The sequence below is a fragment of the Pan troglodytes genome, chromosome 6 (assembly GCF_028858775.2).
Source record: "Pan troglodytes isolate AG18354 chromosome 6, NHGRI_mPanTro3-v2.0_pri, whole genome shotgun sequence".
NCBI lineage: Eukaryota > Metazoa > Chordata > Mammalia > Primates > Hominidae > Pan > Pan troglodytes.
This window is the reverse complement of record NC_072404.2, coordinates 173,428,155-173,443,643: the sequence shown is the minus strand read 5'-3', so window position 1 is coordinate 173,443,643 and position 15,489 is coordinate 173,428,155. Positions and strand designations below refer to the sequence as shown.

The 15,489-nt window shown below is 53.7% G+C and overlaps 1 protein-coding gene across 7 annotated transcripts in view; it reads left to right on the top strand.

Annotated features, from left to right (window-relative positions):
- PTPRN2 (protein tyrosine phosphatase receptor type N2) overlaps positions 1 to 15,489 on the top strand; it is a 1,123,220-nt gene that overhangs the window by 273,203 nt on the left and 834,528 nt on the right. For 6 of the 7 annotated variants that reach the window (XM_024358150.3, XM_024358149.3, XM_054655427.2 and 3 more), the window contains one exon: positions 7,115 to 7,228. The exons of the other annotated variant lie outside the window; for it this stretch is intronic. In XM_024358150.3, coding sequence (XP_024213918.2) covers positions 7,115 to 7,228 — 114 coding nt within the window. The remainder of the gene's footprint in view (positions 1 to 7,114; positions 7,229 to 15,489) is intronic. 7 annotated transcript variants of the gene reach the window in all.

The following is a 15,489-nucleotide window of genomic DNA, read 5'->3' as shown; positions in this document are numbered from 1 at the left end:
AGGCTGTGTGTGTACAAGGGAGGGTGTGTGCGTGTGTGAGGGAGGCTGTGTGCGTGTGTGAGGGAGACCGTGTGTGTGTGAGGGAGGCTGTGTGTGTGAGGGAGGCTGTGTGTGTGTGAGGGAGGCTGTGTGTGTGTATGAGGGAGGCTGTGTGTGTACGAGGGAGGCTGTGTGTGTGAGGGAGGCTGTGTGTGTATGAGGGAGGCTGTGTGAGTGTGTGTGAGGGAGGCTGTGTGTGTGTGTGAGGGAGGCTGTGTGTGTACGAGGGAGGCTGTGTGTGTGTGAGGGAGGCTGTGTGTGTGTGTGAAGGAGACCGTGTGTGTGTGAGGGAGGCTGTGTGTGTCTATGAGGGAGGCTGTGTGTGTGAGGGAGGCTGTATGTATGGGGGGAGGCTGTGTACGAGGGAGGCTGTGTGCATGTGTGAGGGAGGCTGTGTGTGTGTGTGAGGGAGGCTGTGTGCGTGTGTGAGGGAGGCTGTGTGTGTACGAGGGAGGCTGTGTGCGTACGAGGGAGGCTGTGTGCGTGTGTGAGGGAGGCTGTGTGTGTGTGTGAGGGAGACCGTGTGTGTGTGAGGGAGGCTGTGTGTGTGTGTGAGGGAGGCTGTGTGCGTGTGTGAGGGAGGCTGTGTGTGTACGAGGGAGGCTGTGTGCGTGTGTGAGGGAGGCTGTGTGCGTGTGTGAGGGAGACCGTGTGTGTGTGAGGGAGGCTGTGTGAGTGTGTGTGAGGGAGGCTGTGTGTGTGTATGAGGGAGGCTGTGTGTGTACGAGGGAGGCTGTGTGTGTACGAGGGAGGCTGTGTGTGTGTGTGAAGGAGACCGTGTGTGTGTGAGGGAGGCTGTGTGTGTGTATGAGGGAGGCTGTGTGTGTGAGGGAGGCTGTATGTATGGGGGGAGGCTGTGTACGAGGGAGGCTGTGTGCGTGTGTGAGGGAGCCTGTGTGTGTGTGTGAGGGAGGCTGTGTGCGTGTGTGAGGGAGACCGTGTGTGTGTGAGGGAGGCTGTGTGTGTGTGTGAGGGAGCCTGTGTGTGTGAGGGAGGCTGTGTGCGTGTGTGAGGGAGACCGTGTGTGTGTGAGGGAGGCTGTGTGTGTGAGGGAGGCTGTGTGTGTACGAGGGAGGCTGTGTGTGTGAGGGAGGCTGTGTGTGTGAGGGAGGCTGTGTGTGTGAGGGAGGCTGTGTGTGTACGAGGGAGGCTGTGTGTGTACGAGGGAGGCTGTGTGTGTGAGGGAGGCTGTGTGTGTGAGGGAGGCTGTGAGTGTGTGTGAGGGAGGCTGTGTGTGTGAGGGAGGCTGTGTGAGTGTGTGAGGGAGGCTGTGTGCGTGTGTGAGGGAGACCGTGTGTGTGTGAGGGAGACCGTGTGTGTGTGTGAGGGAGGCTGTGTGTGTACGAGGGAGGCTGTGCGTGTGAGGGAGGCTGTGTGTGTGTATGAGGGAGGCTGTGTGAGTGTGTGTGAGGGAGGCTGTGTGTGTGTATGAGGGAGGCTGTGTGTGTGTGTGAGGGAGGCTGTGTGTGTACGAGGGAGGCTGTGTGTGTGTGAGGGAGGCTGTGTGTGTGTGTGAAGGAGACCGTGTGTGTGTGAGGGAGGCTGTGTGTGTATGAGGGAGGCTGTGTGTGTGAGGGAGGCTGTATGTATGGGGGGAGGCTGTGTACGAGGGAGGCTGTGTGCGTGTGTGAGGGAGACCGTGTGTGTGTGAGGGAGGCTGTGTGTGTGTGTGAGGGAGCCTGTGTGTGTGTGTGAGGGAGGCTGTGTGCGTGTGTGAGGGAGACCGTGTGTGTGTGAGGGAGGCTGTGTGTGTGAGGGAGGCTGTGTGTGTGTGTGAGGGAGGCTGTGTGTGTACGAGGGAGGCTGTGTGTGTACGAGGGATGCTGTGTGTGTGAGGGAGGCTGTGTGTGTGAGGGAGGCTGTGTGTGTGAGGGAGGCTGTGTGTGTACGAGGGAGGCTGTGTGTGTACGAGGGAGGCTGTGTGTGTGAGGGAGGCTGTGTGTGTATGAGGGAGGCTGTGTGTGTGTGTGTGTGAGGGAGGCTGTGTGTGTATGAGGGAGGCTGTGTGTGTGTGAGGGAGGCTGTGTGTGTGTGTGAAGGAGACCGTGTGTGTGTGAGGGAGGCTGTGTGTGTGTATGAGGGAGGCTGTGTGTGTGAGGGAGGCTGTATGTATGGGGGGAGGCTGTGTACGAGGGAGGCTGTGTGCGTGTGTGAGGGAGACCGTGTGTGTGTGAGGGAGGCTGTGTGTGTGTGTGAGGGAGGCTGTGTGCGTGTGTGAGGGAGGCTGTGTGTGTACGAGGGAGGCTGTGTGCGTGTGTGAGGGAGGCTGTGTGCGTGTGTGAGGGAGACCGTGTGTGTGTGAGGGAGGCTGTGTGTGTGAGGGAGGCTGTGTGTGTGTGAGGGAGGCTGTGTGTGTACGAGGGAGGCTGTGTGTGTGAGGGAGGCTGTGTGTGTATGAGGGAGGCTGTGTGAGTGTGTGTGAGGGAGGCTGTGTGTGTGTATGAGGGAGGCTGTGTGTGTGTGTGTGTGAGGGAGGCTGTGTGTGTACGAGGGAGGCTGTGTGTGTGTGAGGGAGGCTGTGTGTGTGTGTGAAGGAGACCGTGTGTGTGTGAGGGAGGCTGTGTGTGTCTATGAGGGAGGCTGTGTGTGTGAGGGAGGCTGTATGTATGGGGGGAGGCTGTGTACGAGGGAGGCTGTGTGCATGTGTGAGGGAGCCTGTGTGTGTGTGTGAGGGAGGCTGTGTGCCTGTGTGAGGGAGACCGTGTGTGTGTGAGGGAGGCTGTGTGTGTGTGTGAGGGAGGCTGTGTGCGTGTGTGAGGGAGGCTGTGTGTGTACGAGGGAGGCTGTGTGCGTACGAGGGAGGCTGTGTGCGTGTGTGAGGGAGGCTGTGTGTGTGAGGGAGACCGTGTGTGTGTGAGGGAGGCTGTGTGTGTGTGTGAGGGAGGCTGTGTGTGTACGAGGGAGGCTGTGTGTGTGAGGGAGGCTGTGTGTGTGAGGGAGGCTGTGTGAGTGTGTGAGGGAGGCTGTGTGCGTGTGTGAGGGAGACCGTGTGTGTGTGAGGGAGACCGTGTGTGTGTGTGAGGGAGGCTGTGTGTGTGTGTGAGGGAGGCTGTGTGTGTGTGTGAGGGAGGCTGTGTGCGTGTGTGAGGGAGGCTGTGTGTGTACGAGGGAGGCTGTGCGTGTGAGGGAGGCTGTGTGTGTGTATGAGGGAGGCTGTGTGTGTGTGAGGGAGGCTGTGTGTGTGTATGAGGGAGGCTGTGTGTGTGTGTGTGTGAGGGAGGCTGTGTGTGTACGAGGGAGGCTGTGTGTGTGTGAAGGAGACCATGTGTGTGTGAGGGAGGCTATGTGTGTGTATGAGGGAGGCTGTGTGTGTGAGGGAGGCTGTATGTATGGGGGGAGGCTGTGTACGAGGGAGGCTGTGTACGAGGGAGGCTGTGTGCGTGTGTGAGGGAGACCGTGTGTGTGTGAGGGAGGCTGTGTGTGTGTGTGAGGGAGCCTGTGTGTGTGTGTGAGGGAGCCTGTGTGTGTGTGTGAGGGAGACCGTGTGTGTGTGTGAGGGAGACCGTGTGTGTGTGTGAGGGAGGCTGTGTGAGGGACGCTGTGTGTGTGTATGAGGGAGGCTGCGTGTGTGAGGGAGGCTGTGTGTGTGTGTGTGAGGGAGGGTGTGTGTGTATGAGGGAGGCTGCGTGTGTGAGGGAGGCTGTGTGCGTGTGTACGAGGGAGGCTGTGTGTGTATGAGGGAGGCTGTGTGTCTGAGGGAGGCTGTGTGTGTATGAGGGAGGCTGTGTGCGTGTGTGAGGGAGGCTGTGTGTGAGGGAGGCTGTGTGCGTGCGTGAGGGAGGCTGTGTGTGTGAGGGAGGCTGTGTGTGAGAGAGGCTGAGTGTGAGGGAGGCCGTGTGAGTGTGAGAGAGGCTATGTGTGTGTCTGAGGGAGGCTGTGTGTGTGTGTGAGGGAGGCTGTATGTGTGTGAGGGAGGCTGTGTGTGAGTGAGGGAGGCTGTGTGTGAGGGAGGCTGTGTGTGCGTGAGAGAGGCTGTGTGAGTGTGAGGGAGGCTGTGTGTGTGTGAGGAAGGCTGTGTGGATGGGGGAAGCTGTGTGTGTGTGGGGAGGCTGTGTGAGTGTGAGGGAGGCTGTGTGTGTGTATGAAGGAGTCTATGTGAGTGTGTGTGAGGGAGGCTGTGTGTGTGTATGAGGGAGGCTGTGTGTGTGTGTGAGGTAGGCTGTGTGTATGGAGGGAGGCTGTGTGTCTGAGGGAGGCTGTGTGTGTGTATGAGGGAGGCTGTGTGTATGGGGGGAGGCTGTGTGTGTATGAGGGAGGTTGTGTGTGTTTATGAGGGAGGCTGCCTGTGCTTGTGTGTGAGGGTGTGTGTGTGTGTGAGGGAGGCTGTGTGAGTGAGGGAGGCTGTGTGTATGTGTATGGAGGCTGTGTGTGTGGGGGAGGCTGTGTGAGTGAGGGAGGCTGTGTATGTGTATGGAGGCTGTGTGTGTGGGGGAGGCTGTGTGAGTGTGTGGGGAGGCTGTGTGTGTGTGTCGGGGAGGCTGTGAGTGTGAGGGAGGCTGTGTGTGTATGAGGGAGGCTGTGTGTGGGGGGGAGGCTGTGTGAGTGTGAGGGAGGCTGTGTGCGTGTGTGAGGGAGGCTGTGTGTGTATGTATGAAGGAGGCTGTGTGTGTGGTGGGGAGGCTGTGTGTGTGTGTGCATGTGTGAGGATGCAAGGAAAATATCCCTACTTTCCACTCAAGTTTGCAGTAATCTAAACTGCTCTAAAAATAAAGTCTATTAACAATGCACTGGGGATGGTGTCTGTGTCCACTGCATTCAGCACAGGGATAGTTTAAGGCAAAGAGAATCAATGGTTAGTTTATTTCAACTGTCAAGTAGCTAAAATTATTAGCTAAAACTGATTTTAAAAGCACAAACTATATTATGCATTATATTGTATATATTCTAAATAAATGTTTAAAAAAGTTTTCAAGAAAGTCTAATATATATTCTTTTAAAATATATTTATGACATTGTATGCAAGAAACAAAATTTAAAGAATGAGGTTGTTATGCTTGAGAAATGATTGGCTTGGAACGTTCCAAAATTGATAGGAATTGTCCTGGGCCATTTTTCTTTATGAAAAGCTGAATGATTTGATGAGTTTGCTTGGGAAGGGGATCCTCAGCTGCATGTTGGGAAGCGTTGGCTGCTCACAGATGTGCTTCTCTTATATTTGGCACCAAATCACCAAGCCCTGTGTGCAGACACCCGGAGTGGCCGAGTGGGGCCCGGACCAGCCAGGCTCTGCCATGCCCTGAGCTGGCCACGCACGTCCACCCCGGGGGTGCATTTTCCAATGTGCGCGAGAGGCCGTGGAGCTGCAGGCAGCCGGCACCATCACTGCTCTGGGGCCCGCCTTCCTTCTGAGGGTGGGGAGTGCAGCTCGCGGGCTCTGCTGCTGAGTGGAGCCCTGGGCTTCTGAGCCTCCCTGGCCTCAGGGATCGGAAGACGCTGCCGGCCCTGGCCTAGGATTAGGTGGTCACTGACTTGGGCCCCGCCTGGGGGTCCAGGAACCTGGCTTTTGGTTCTTCCTGGCCCGTGGCTCACTCCCTCCTCTGTGGCCCCAGGCCTTGGTCCTGAGGCCTAGGATTGTTCTGCATTGTGAGCACGGGAGCTGGGCCATCTCAACGTGCTGCCCAGTTCCTGCTTGTTGCCTTTCTATTTTCAAGATATTTTCATTTGAAAAGTGGAGTACGAACATGAGGTGTGTTTGAAGTCATTCCTTATTTTCCCTCTTTGCCCCTTTCTCCCTCCTTCCCCCTTTCCCACTCCTGCTTGCACTGAATGGCGCGTGTCTGAGGAAGGCAAAGGAGCGGGCACATCTGCCTGTGTTCCCGCCGTGTGGTGCGGCCTGTCCATCACGGACGGTGGGGGGCGCCGGGCTCTGCAGACGTGTCCCCGAGAGCCCTCTGCCTTTGTGTGGCCTCGCAGGCATTTCGGGCCGGCTCTCAGACAGGAGGCGGCGCGGCCGGGCTGCACGGAGGGAAACGGCGCAGGCCTGGCGTCTCCTCCTCGCCATTGTCCGCCCGCCCGCGCAGCTGCCAGGCTGCCTCCCGGATTCCCTGGGCTTTGCAAAGTCCCATAGAAACCCGCAAGACGCTTGCAATACTCGAGGTTATTTTCTGCTAATCACCCGGCCCCGTCGTCGTGAGCATATATGCAATATCAGACCAGCAATTACCGTCAGCCTGGCCCTGGGCAAATGTGTTTCTGCTAATTACACTTGTTGCATTTGAATGGCTTTCTTCAGCCAAGCTGCACGGCGAAACCTAGTGAACAATAAAAGAGACCATTTCCCCTTCCGCCCCGCCCGAAGCTGCAGATGGCCGCCCTGTGTGGAAGCAGTAGCGCCTGAATTAATCTTTTGTGTGCACCAAAGAAGGTAATTTGAATGTTTGAAACCCCACAGGAAGCTTGTCTCAAAGTGAACAATTCGCCGAATAAAGACTAATTAGGGACTAAATTAATTAGAAGGTGTGGTTGGAAAGGATGTTGATGAGCAGAGTCTGCCATTTCAGACAAATGGAATCGAGCTAAATAAATTAGTCCCCATTAGTCCCACACCGTTCGCCAGCCTCGCGCCTCTCCTGCGCCGCCGGAAAGCAGCCCGGGAAGCCGTGCTTGCCTCCCACGCAGCCCAGGGAGAGACGTCTCCGCCGATCCTTGTAGCTCCTGCAAAGTAATATTTATATTTCCTGGGTGTTCTGTTTTGCATCTGGAAAACTGGCCTGGAATGTTATTGACTTTGTTTTTTTGTTGTCACTGAGTTGTCAGAAGCAAGTTTTACATAAAAAATGTGAAATTACATAAAAGGAAGGCTTGGGGGGTATGGAGGAAAGTGGAGTGACAACATTGCAGCCACCCTGGACTTTCTCTCCACCTTGGCATTTGTGTTTTCCGTGATGCTCGGTTTTTATTTCACAAACCAGCATCTTCCGGGTGCTCCCGGGTCCTAACAGCCCTCAGGTGACGCCGTGCTCCAAAACCTCACGGCGGCACATGATCAGAACGCATTGCAAGGACGTGTGTGACACCTTCCTGCTCTCTGAAAATGAAACGTCTCGTTCTGTCTTATCTCCTTCCCTTCTCACAGATGGAGTGTTTGGAAGGTGCCAGAAGGTTCCGGCAATGGACTTTTACCGCTACGAGGTGTCGCCCGTGGCCCTGCAGCGCCTGCGCGTGGCGTTGCAGAAGCTTTCCGGCACAGGTAGGGCGGGCGTGGGCCGAGGCTCGGCGGCTGCCGCACTGAGCGACCGCACGGGCTTGGCTTCTCCTGGGTGGTGAGGAGCTGGGACGGACTGAATCCACGAGTGTGGTGGTGGAAGGGGCAGGTGGGAGCCGGGCGCTGGGCTCACGGGTGCTTCCTACTGGGATGGTCCGTTCCTGGGTTTGGAGGAGCCCAGGCCTGCTGCCTCCTGTGTCTGAGGGAGGAGATGCCAGGAGGCTGCAGTGGCCCGCAGCTGGGCCTGGTGCAAAGTAGGCAGGCGTCTGCTGCTTATCTGGGCCTGGCTGGGTCCGGTGCAGGCGTGGCTCGGCCTGGAGAGAGAATCAGCCTCTGCCTGTCGCTGTTGTTGTGAAATTTTTGTTGCAGGTGGTCCCTGCAGGGGTGATGAGAAGATAATTTTTAAAATTATGATAATTCAAAAATTATATATGGCAACATGGTAGGACCAGGGAATTCCCACAGCACCGGCCCACTGCTGCCCTTCTTTGACTGTGAAGTGAGGGCTCTTGGTCAGAAGCAGTGCTGTGTGGACACCATGGTGATGGATAAGGCGTTCTGAGTCCACGGAGGGTAGTTCTGGCAGGAGCACTGTGCGTAGGGAAGGGAAATCCACATCTGGAGTAAGCGTCTAGTCCAGCAAGGACCATTCCCCACCCCTTCCACACGGGAAGCTGCCTGCGGAACCACCTGCCCCCCGGCGGCTGGCTGATCACCTCGGGGAATGGTGTCATGTTGGGGACTCAGGGATGGTCTGTGGTGGCTGACTGGGGACTCAGGGGTGGCCACAGCAGGGCTGGCCTTGTTGAGTGGGAGCCCAGGCGTCACCTCCAACTCTGCCACCGCGACCACCTTGTTCATGGGCCCACGGGGCAACGGCAGGGTGGCTGGGGAAAGAGGCTGACTGGTGTCCACAGAACAGGTCACCCTATCCACTTGGTTATTAAAATCCTCCTCTGCTGAGGTCACTCTTTGGAGAACATTCACACGGGACATTCATATCTTAGTACTTCGTACCACTTCATAGATGTCTATCTAATATGTCTCTTCCCCAGTTGCCCTTGTCAACAATGTTTCCAACCATATTCTCTCCGAGTCCCTGGCCCTCCAGCCAAACCATTGGCCACAGCCCATTAATTCATAAGTAATCACACATCTGGCCGTTTCTCCTTCCAGGCGGAATCACCAGCCAGGTGCACTGCTGGAGATTCTGCTCACAGGAGGGTTTCCAATCACCTCTGTCCTTCAGGGGTCCCGGGTTCACCTCTGTCCTTCAGGGGGTCCTGGGCTCACCTCTGTCCTTGAGGGCATCCCGGGTTCACCTCTGTCCTTCAGGGGGTCCCGGGTTCACCTCTGTCCTTCACGGGGTCCTGGGTTCACCTCTGTCCTTGAGGGCGTCCCGGATTCACCTCTGTCCTTCAGGGGTCCTGGGTTCACCTCTGTCCTTGAGGGTGTCCCGGGTTCACCTCTGTCTTTGAGGGCATCTGGGGTTCACCTCGGTCCTTCAGGGGGTCCCAGGTTTACCTCTGTCCTTCAGGGGGTCCCGGGTTCACCTCTGTTCCTCAGGGTGTCCCAGGTTCACCTCTGTCCTTCAGAGGGTCCCGGGTTCACCTCTGTCCTTCAGGGGTCCCAGCCTGGGTTCACCTCTGTCCTTCAGGGGGCCCCGGGTTCACCTCTGTCCTTCAGGGGGTCCCGGGTCCACCTCTGTCCTACAGGGGTCCCGGGTTCACCTCTGTCCTTCAGGGGGTCCCAGCATGGGCGGTGTGTAGTGCTACACGTGTCTGCTTTTGGGTGGTGCCTGCGCATTACACAGAACCACCCACAAACAAAGCCCAAGTCACCTGAGCCCAAGGTCCATGGGGAACCCTCCACAAAGCCAAACTGCGGGTTGAGAGGGAGAAATACGCGTGTGGCGGTGTGGGCCAGGGCGCCGGGCAACTCCCTGATGCACACTCCAGGCCACACTGGACTCCTGAGCCCTTTCCCCACGGGAGCCTCCAGGGCGGCTTGGGCGCAGCTCCTGCTCCATATGTGCCACTGTCGTTTGGTGATGGGGTGCTGTGCGCAGCCCAGTGCCAGGCTTGGCAGGGCACGTAGATATGGGTATCAATGTAGATGACACAGACGGAATGCTGCCCACGCAGGGACAAACATGGAGTGAGTCATATTGAAGGAAGGTTGTGTGAATATTCAGCTGTGTCACATTTTCTGAGTTTGCTTGTCTTGTGAGCCTTACTCTGTGTTTCACCCTTCACTTTATTTAATCTTGAGAAGAGGGAAAAGCCTCATTTAAGGAGCAAACAGATGAGCTTTTGCCACGCTGATGGCTGGACGTGCGAGTGGAGGCCAGGGGTCTTTCAATGAGAATGGGCGTGGCTCTTTCAGAACTTCCCCTGAGCCTAATTTCAACCCGGCTCTAGGTATGTATGTAGCTATCACCATGTGCTGGCAACTGGCACTGAACATCATCACGTTTCTGTGCTATCCTGTGCTGAGATGTGGCGGGGGCAGCGTGCCGTAGTTCACCTGAGCTCCCTTCTCATGGGAGCTAGTGCCGCAAGTGCTCCGGGGCCCTGCCTGGGTGGGCGTCCCGGGATGAAATGAAACCAGAGAATGCACAAGATTCTCAGCCTGACAAACTAGAAAAAAACCAAGAAATTTAAGGTGAGTTTCAAAAGGAGGGTTAGAAAAATATCTAGTGGCCCCGAATTCCCCAACAGAGATGAGTTTTCTCACCTATGATTTTAAAGCAATAGCTTTTTCTAGTTTGTCTCATATATCCATGAATTTAAATTACATGACAATAATCTAACCAAATAATGGCAGAAGGTAACTCCTAAGGAAAACCATCTCAGAGAAAATTAATATTGTGCCGAGTGTCAGGCTATGTCCACATTCCTGGCACCTGTTCTTGAAGATAAGAGCATCTTTATGGAGACGGAGTCCCAGGCAGCCCCACATGGGGATAGGGGGGTCCCAGGCAGCCCCATGTGGAGATGGGGAGTCGTAGGTATCCTTGCGTAGAGACAGAGGTCCCAGGCAGCCCTGCATCTCCAGTCTTGCTCAGGCCCTGGCTGAGCGTCTGCCCAGGTGTATCAGAACTGCCCATGGCCTGTGCAGCTGGAGCCCTCTGCCCAGCTCCATCCCCAGGGACTGTGTGTCCTGGGCGGTTGGACTCTCTAGACAGTGAAAAGTCATCTTCTGCATTGTGGGGACACAGAATTGCTGACACCTTCCCAGCTGGTTCTGACACAGCTGTGGGGTGTGTCCTGGGGTGGGCATTTCCAGCAAACCCTGGGGATGACCCCGTGGCAGGAGGATGACCCTGTGGCAGGAGGCCTCTTTGGTTGCCAGGGCCATTGGTGTGTCTAGTCCAGGATGCAGGCTTCTGGAAGGTGGGCATGCTGTGAAGGCACACGTACCTGCACATGCATTCACATGCTCACGTGTAGACACAGACACATTTGCACACACACTTGCACACTCATACACATGCTCACATGTAGATACCCACACGCAGACAAACCTGCACACACATTCACGTGCTCATGTGTAGATACCCGCACACGCACACACCCACACACCTGCACACTCACCTGCACACACACATGCTTACATGTAGACATGCACACACGCACACACCCCTGCACACTCATTGACATGCTGACATGTAGACATCCCCACACATGCATGCACACCTGCACACGCACATGCTCATGTAGACATCCACACACATGCACACACACCCATGCTCACGTGTAGGGGATATCTACACATGAGCACGTGAATGAGTGTGCAGGTGTGTGTGCGTGTGTGGGTATCTACACATGAGCACGTGAATGAGTGTGCAGGTGTGTGTGTATGTGGGTATCTATATGTGAGCACGTGAATGAGTGTGCAGGTGTGCATGCATGTGTGCAGGCAGACACACATGCATGCACACTTGAAGGAAAGAATCTCAAATCCTGGTGTCTTCCTGAGTTTTGTCAGCCTCACATGGGGGGAGTGTTTGGGTAGGGAGGTTTTGCGTGTGGGTGTCTACACTGGAGCACGTGTGTGCAGGTGTCTGTGCGTGTGTGTGGATGTCTACACGTGAGCACGTGTGTGTGCATGTGTGGGTGTCCACGTGAGCATGTGAATGAGTGTGCAGGGGTGTATGCATGTGTGTGTATGTCTACATGTGAGCATGTGAGTGCATGTACAGGTATGTGTGCATGTGTGCGTGAGTGTCTACACCTGAGCACGTGAGTGCATGTGCAGATGTGTGTGTGGGTGTCTGTGTGAGCACATGTGTGTGCATGTGTGTGGGTGTCTACATGTGAGCATGTGAATGAGTGTGCAGGTGTGTGCGTGTGTCTACATGTGAGCACGTGAGTGCGTGTGCAGGTGTGTGCATGTGTGTGGGTGTCTGTGAACACGTGTGTGTTGGTGTGTGTGCATATGTGTCTACACATGAGCATGTGAGTGCATGTGCAGGTGTGTGTGCATGTGTGGCTGTCTACACGTGAGCACATGTGTGTTTGCCTTGTGTGGGTGTCTACATGTGAGCATGTGAATGAGTGTGCACGTGTGTGTCTACATGTGAGCACGTGTGTGCATGTGTGTGTCTCTACACGTGAGCATGTGAATGAGTGTGCAGGTGTGTGTGCATGTGTGTGGGTGTCTACATGTGAGCACGTGAGTGCATGTACAGGTATGTGGGTGTCTACACGTGAGCATGTGTGTGTGCAGGTGTGTGCGTGTGTGGGTGTCTACACGTGCAGGTGTGTGGGTGTCTACACATGAGCATGTGAGTGTGTGTGCAGGTGTGTGTGCATGTGTGTGGGTGTCTACACGTGAGCATGTTCATATGCAGGTTTTTCAGGATTCCAGAAATGATTCTGTCTTGGTAACTGCGCTTGAAACAGAGTTGATCCTGTGCTTCTGCCTGTCGTCTTCATCCAGGCCACTTCTTGCAGGTGCAGTTGTCAGATTCATTGACAGACAGCTGCTTGCGCGGCCTTCAGAGTCTTCTGCACGAAGAAGGAGGGTAAATGGGAGTTAATTTCACAACCTTCTTCCTCCACGTAGATGTGTACATCACAGAACAAAATACGTTCACTGTGTTTTTACCATTCTTGTCTACTACAGGCAGCGTTATTTCATGGGCAGACACACTGCTCTCTCATGTATGATTTTTTTAAAAAATACATTTCACTTTTTCTGACAAGCCATTAAAATTCAGCATCTAAATGTCACTCGTTGGCATGCAATTTGCTGTCATGAAAACGACTGTGGATTCATTTCCTGGTAAGAATCTTCTGACTTATTGAGCTGCATGTCAGAAGCAAAAAGCAAAAAAACCAAATATGTACATAAAACAGTGTTATCATTCCTTAAAAGAGAAGGAAAATAAATCCCTAAATAATGTGGACTGGAACACAGAAATCCAAGGCTGGCCGCACGTGTCCTGGCTGGGATGGCATCCGGGGAGCTGCTGCTGGGGACGTGCTTGCCAGCACAGGTCAGGGGAGCCGGGTTCTGCCTCCTCCTTGCCCACTCTCTTTGTCTGCACCCTCCCTGTGCTCGCCTGTCTTGTTTTACCTCCCATCCTGGGCCCTTGGAGCTTGGAGGCTTTCCTTCTTGCTGAGAGGAGCTGAGATCCACCCACTACCCGACCTCCAGGCAGATGTGTGGTGTGGGGTTGGGGAGGGAGAACGTCTGGCTCACGTCTGGTGAGCACAGGTGGGTGTGTTGGAGTCACGCGTGGTGCTCACCCTCCGTGTGACTCGCGCTCTGTCCGGCTCAGGGCTCGCCCTCTGTGGGATTTGCGCTCTGTCCGGCTCAGGGCTCGCCCTCCGTGGGACTTGCGCTCTGTCCGGCTCAGGGCTCGCCCTCCGTGGGACTTGCGCTCTGTCCGGCTCAGGGCTCGCCCTCCGTGGGACTTGCGCTCTGTCCGGCTCAGGGCTCGCCCTCCGTGGGATTTGCGCTCTGTCCGGCTCAGGGCTCGCCCTCCGTGGGACTTGCGCTCTGTCCGGCTCAGGGCTCGCCCTCCGTGGGATTTGCGCTCTGTCCGGCTCAGGGCTCGCCCTCCGTGGGATTTGCGCTCTTGTCTGGCTCAGGCTGCGCAGGGCAATGGAGGAACCTCCCGGGCAGGCCCAGCGGCTCCTTCCACCCAGCCCCCATCTCCGGCCGGCCATTTGTGAGGCCCTCTGCCACTGAGGTGCACTGTTTCCGATTCCTCATTCACAAGCTCTACCTTCCACAGGAGCCCAGAGCATGAACGCATTCGGCCATGGTCCTCACCACTCTGCGAGGAGCACAGCCTCTTCTCCACCGTCCGATAGTGTGTTCCTCCTTTCCCAGGCCTCACAGAATGCTCTTTGTGTCTGCATCCTCCCAGCATTCCGTTCATGATGGCCGAGCTGTTCTCTAAGAGATACTGCTTTGTCTTCCTTTTGATCTCTCAACACAAGCACTTTTAAAAATTCATCCATGGCGAAGGAGGCTTGTTCCAGCACACACCTCAAGACTCAGCCTCAACAAGTTTCCCAGACCCATAGTTGCTTCTGCATTTTTAGGAATTTGTCACAGCCGTGCCCCTACTTCCCGGTGCCAATTTTTCTCTTGTTCAAGCTGCTGTCCCAAAAATCACATGGCGTGGGTGGCTGAAACAGCAAACATTGATTTCTCAGAGCTCTGGAGGCTCCCCCATATTTGGTGTCTGGTGGTGGGTGGCTTCCTGGTTCAGGGGTGGCATCTTCCCCCCGTGTCCTCATGTGGCAGACGGGGCAAGGGAGCGCTCTGGGATCTCTTTCGTATGGACACTAATCCCACCTGCATGGGCACCGTCTTCATGACCTAATTACCCCCAAAGACTTCACCTCCTAATGCTGTCACACTGGGGATCAGAATTCCAGCACGTACGTTTGGAGAGGATGTCAACATTCAGTCTGTATCATAGCACGTGTATCCTATGACCATAGTGTATCTCATTGGTTAGTTTTTATATTTGAACTAATCTTATATTCCTGGGATAAGTCTTACTTGACCATGCTGTATAATTCTTTTTATATGTTTCTGGATTTAGTATCTTAATGTTTCGTTGAGAATTTTATGTCCGTATTTATAAAGGATATCTCTTAATCTTTTGATATCTTTGCTTTTGGTATTATAGTAATACATAACTTGTCAAATGCATTAGTCAGGGTTCTCTAGAAGGACAGAACTAGTAGGATAGATGTGTATATAAAGGGGAGTATTTTAAGGAGTATTGACTCACGATCACAGGGTGAGGTCCCATAATAGGCCCTGAGGAGCAAGGAAGCCAGTCTGAGTCCTAAAGCTGAATAACTTGAGGTCCGAAGTTCGAAGGCAGGAAGCATCCCGCAGGGGAGTAGCATGTAGGCTGGAAGACTAAACTACTTTTGTGTTCTTCTGCCTGCTTTTATTCTGGCCATGCTGGAAGCTGATTAGATGGTGCCTACCCAGACTGAGGGTGGGTCTGCCTCTCCCAGTCCACTGACTCAAATGTGAATCTCCTTTGGAAACGCCCTCACAGACACACCCAGGATCAATACTTTGCATCCTTCAATCCAATCAAGTTGACACTCAATATTAACCATCACATCAAATTAATTGAAGAGTATTCTTTCTTTCTTTTTTTTTTTTGGGAAGACTGTGAAAGAATGATGTTAATTCTTCCTTAAACATTTGAAGTGAAGCTATTGCAAATGGAAGCCATCTGACCATGGGCTTTTCTTTATGAGGTTTTAAATTACTCATTGAATTTCCTTAATTATTATAGGCATATTCAAATTTTCTATTTCTTCTTGAGTCAGTTTCAGTAGTTCATGTCTTCATAGGAATTTGTCAATTTCACCTAGATTATCTAATTTTTTGGCATATGATTACTTATAGTATTTCTGTATACTCCTCGTAATTTTTATGTCTGTAAGATCAGTAATAATGTCTTTTCATTCCTGATTATTTTTTGAGTTGCTTTCTTAGTGTTTGCTCAGAAGATTAATATTATTTAATTTTATTAACACCAAGTTAATATTAATTTAATTATTAATTCAAATTAACATTAAGATCTTTATAATCTAGTTGAATTAATACCAACTTAATTTTCAAACACTCTCAGTCATTTTTTCTCTTTCCCTCCTTTGTGCTGTTGTTGTCATGAAAATTATATCTTTATAGATTGTATGTTTATCAACATGGATTTATAATTATTGATTTATGCAGGTTTTTTTAAAGAAAAT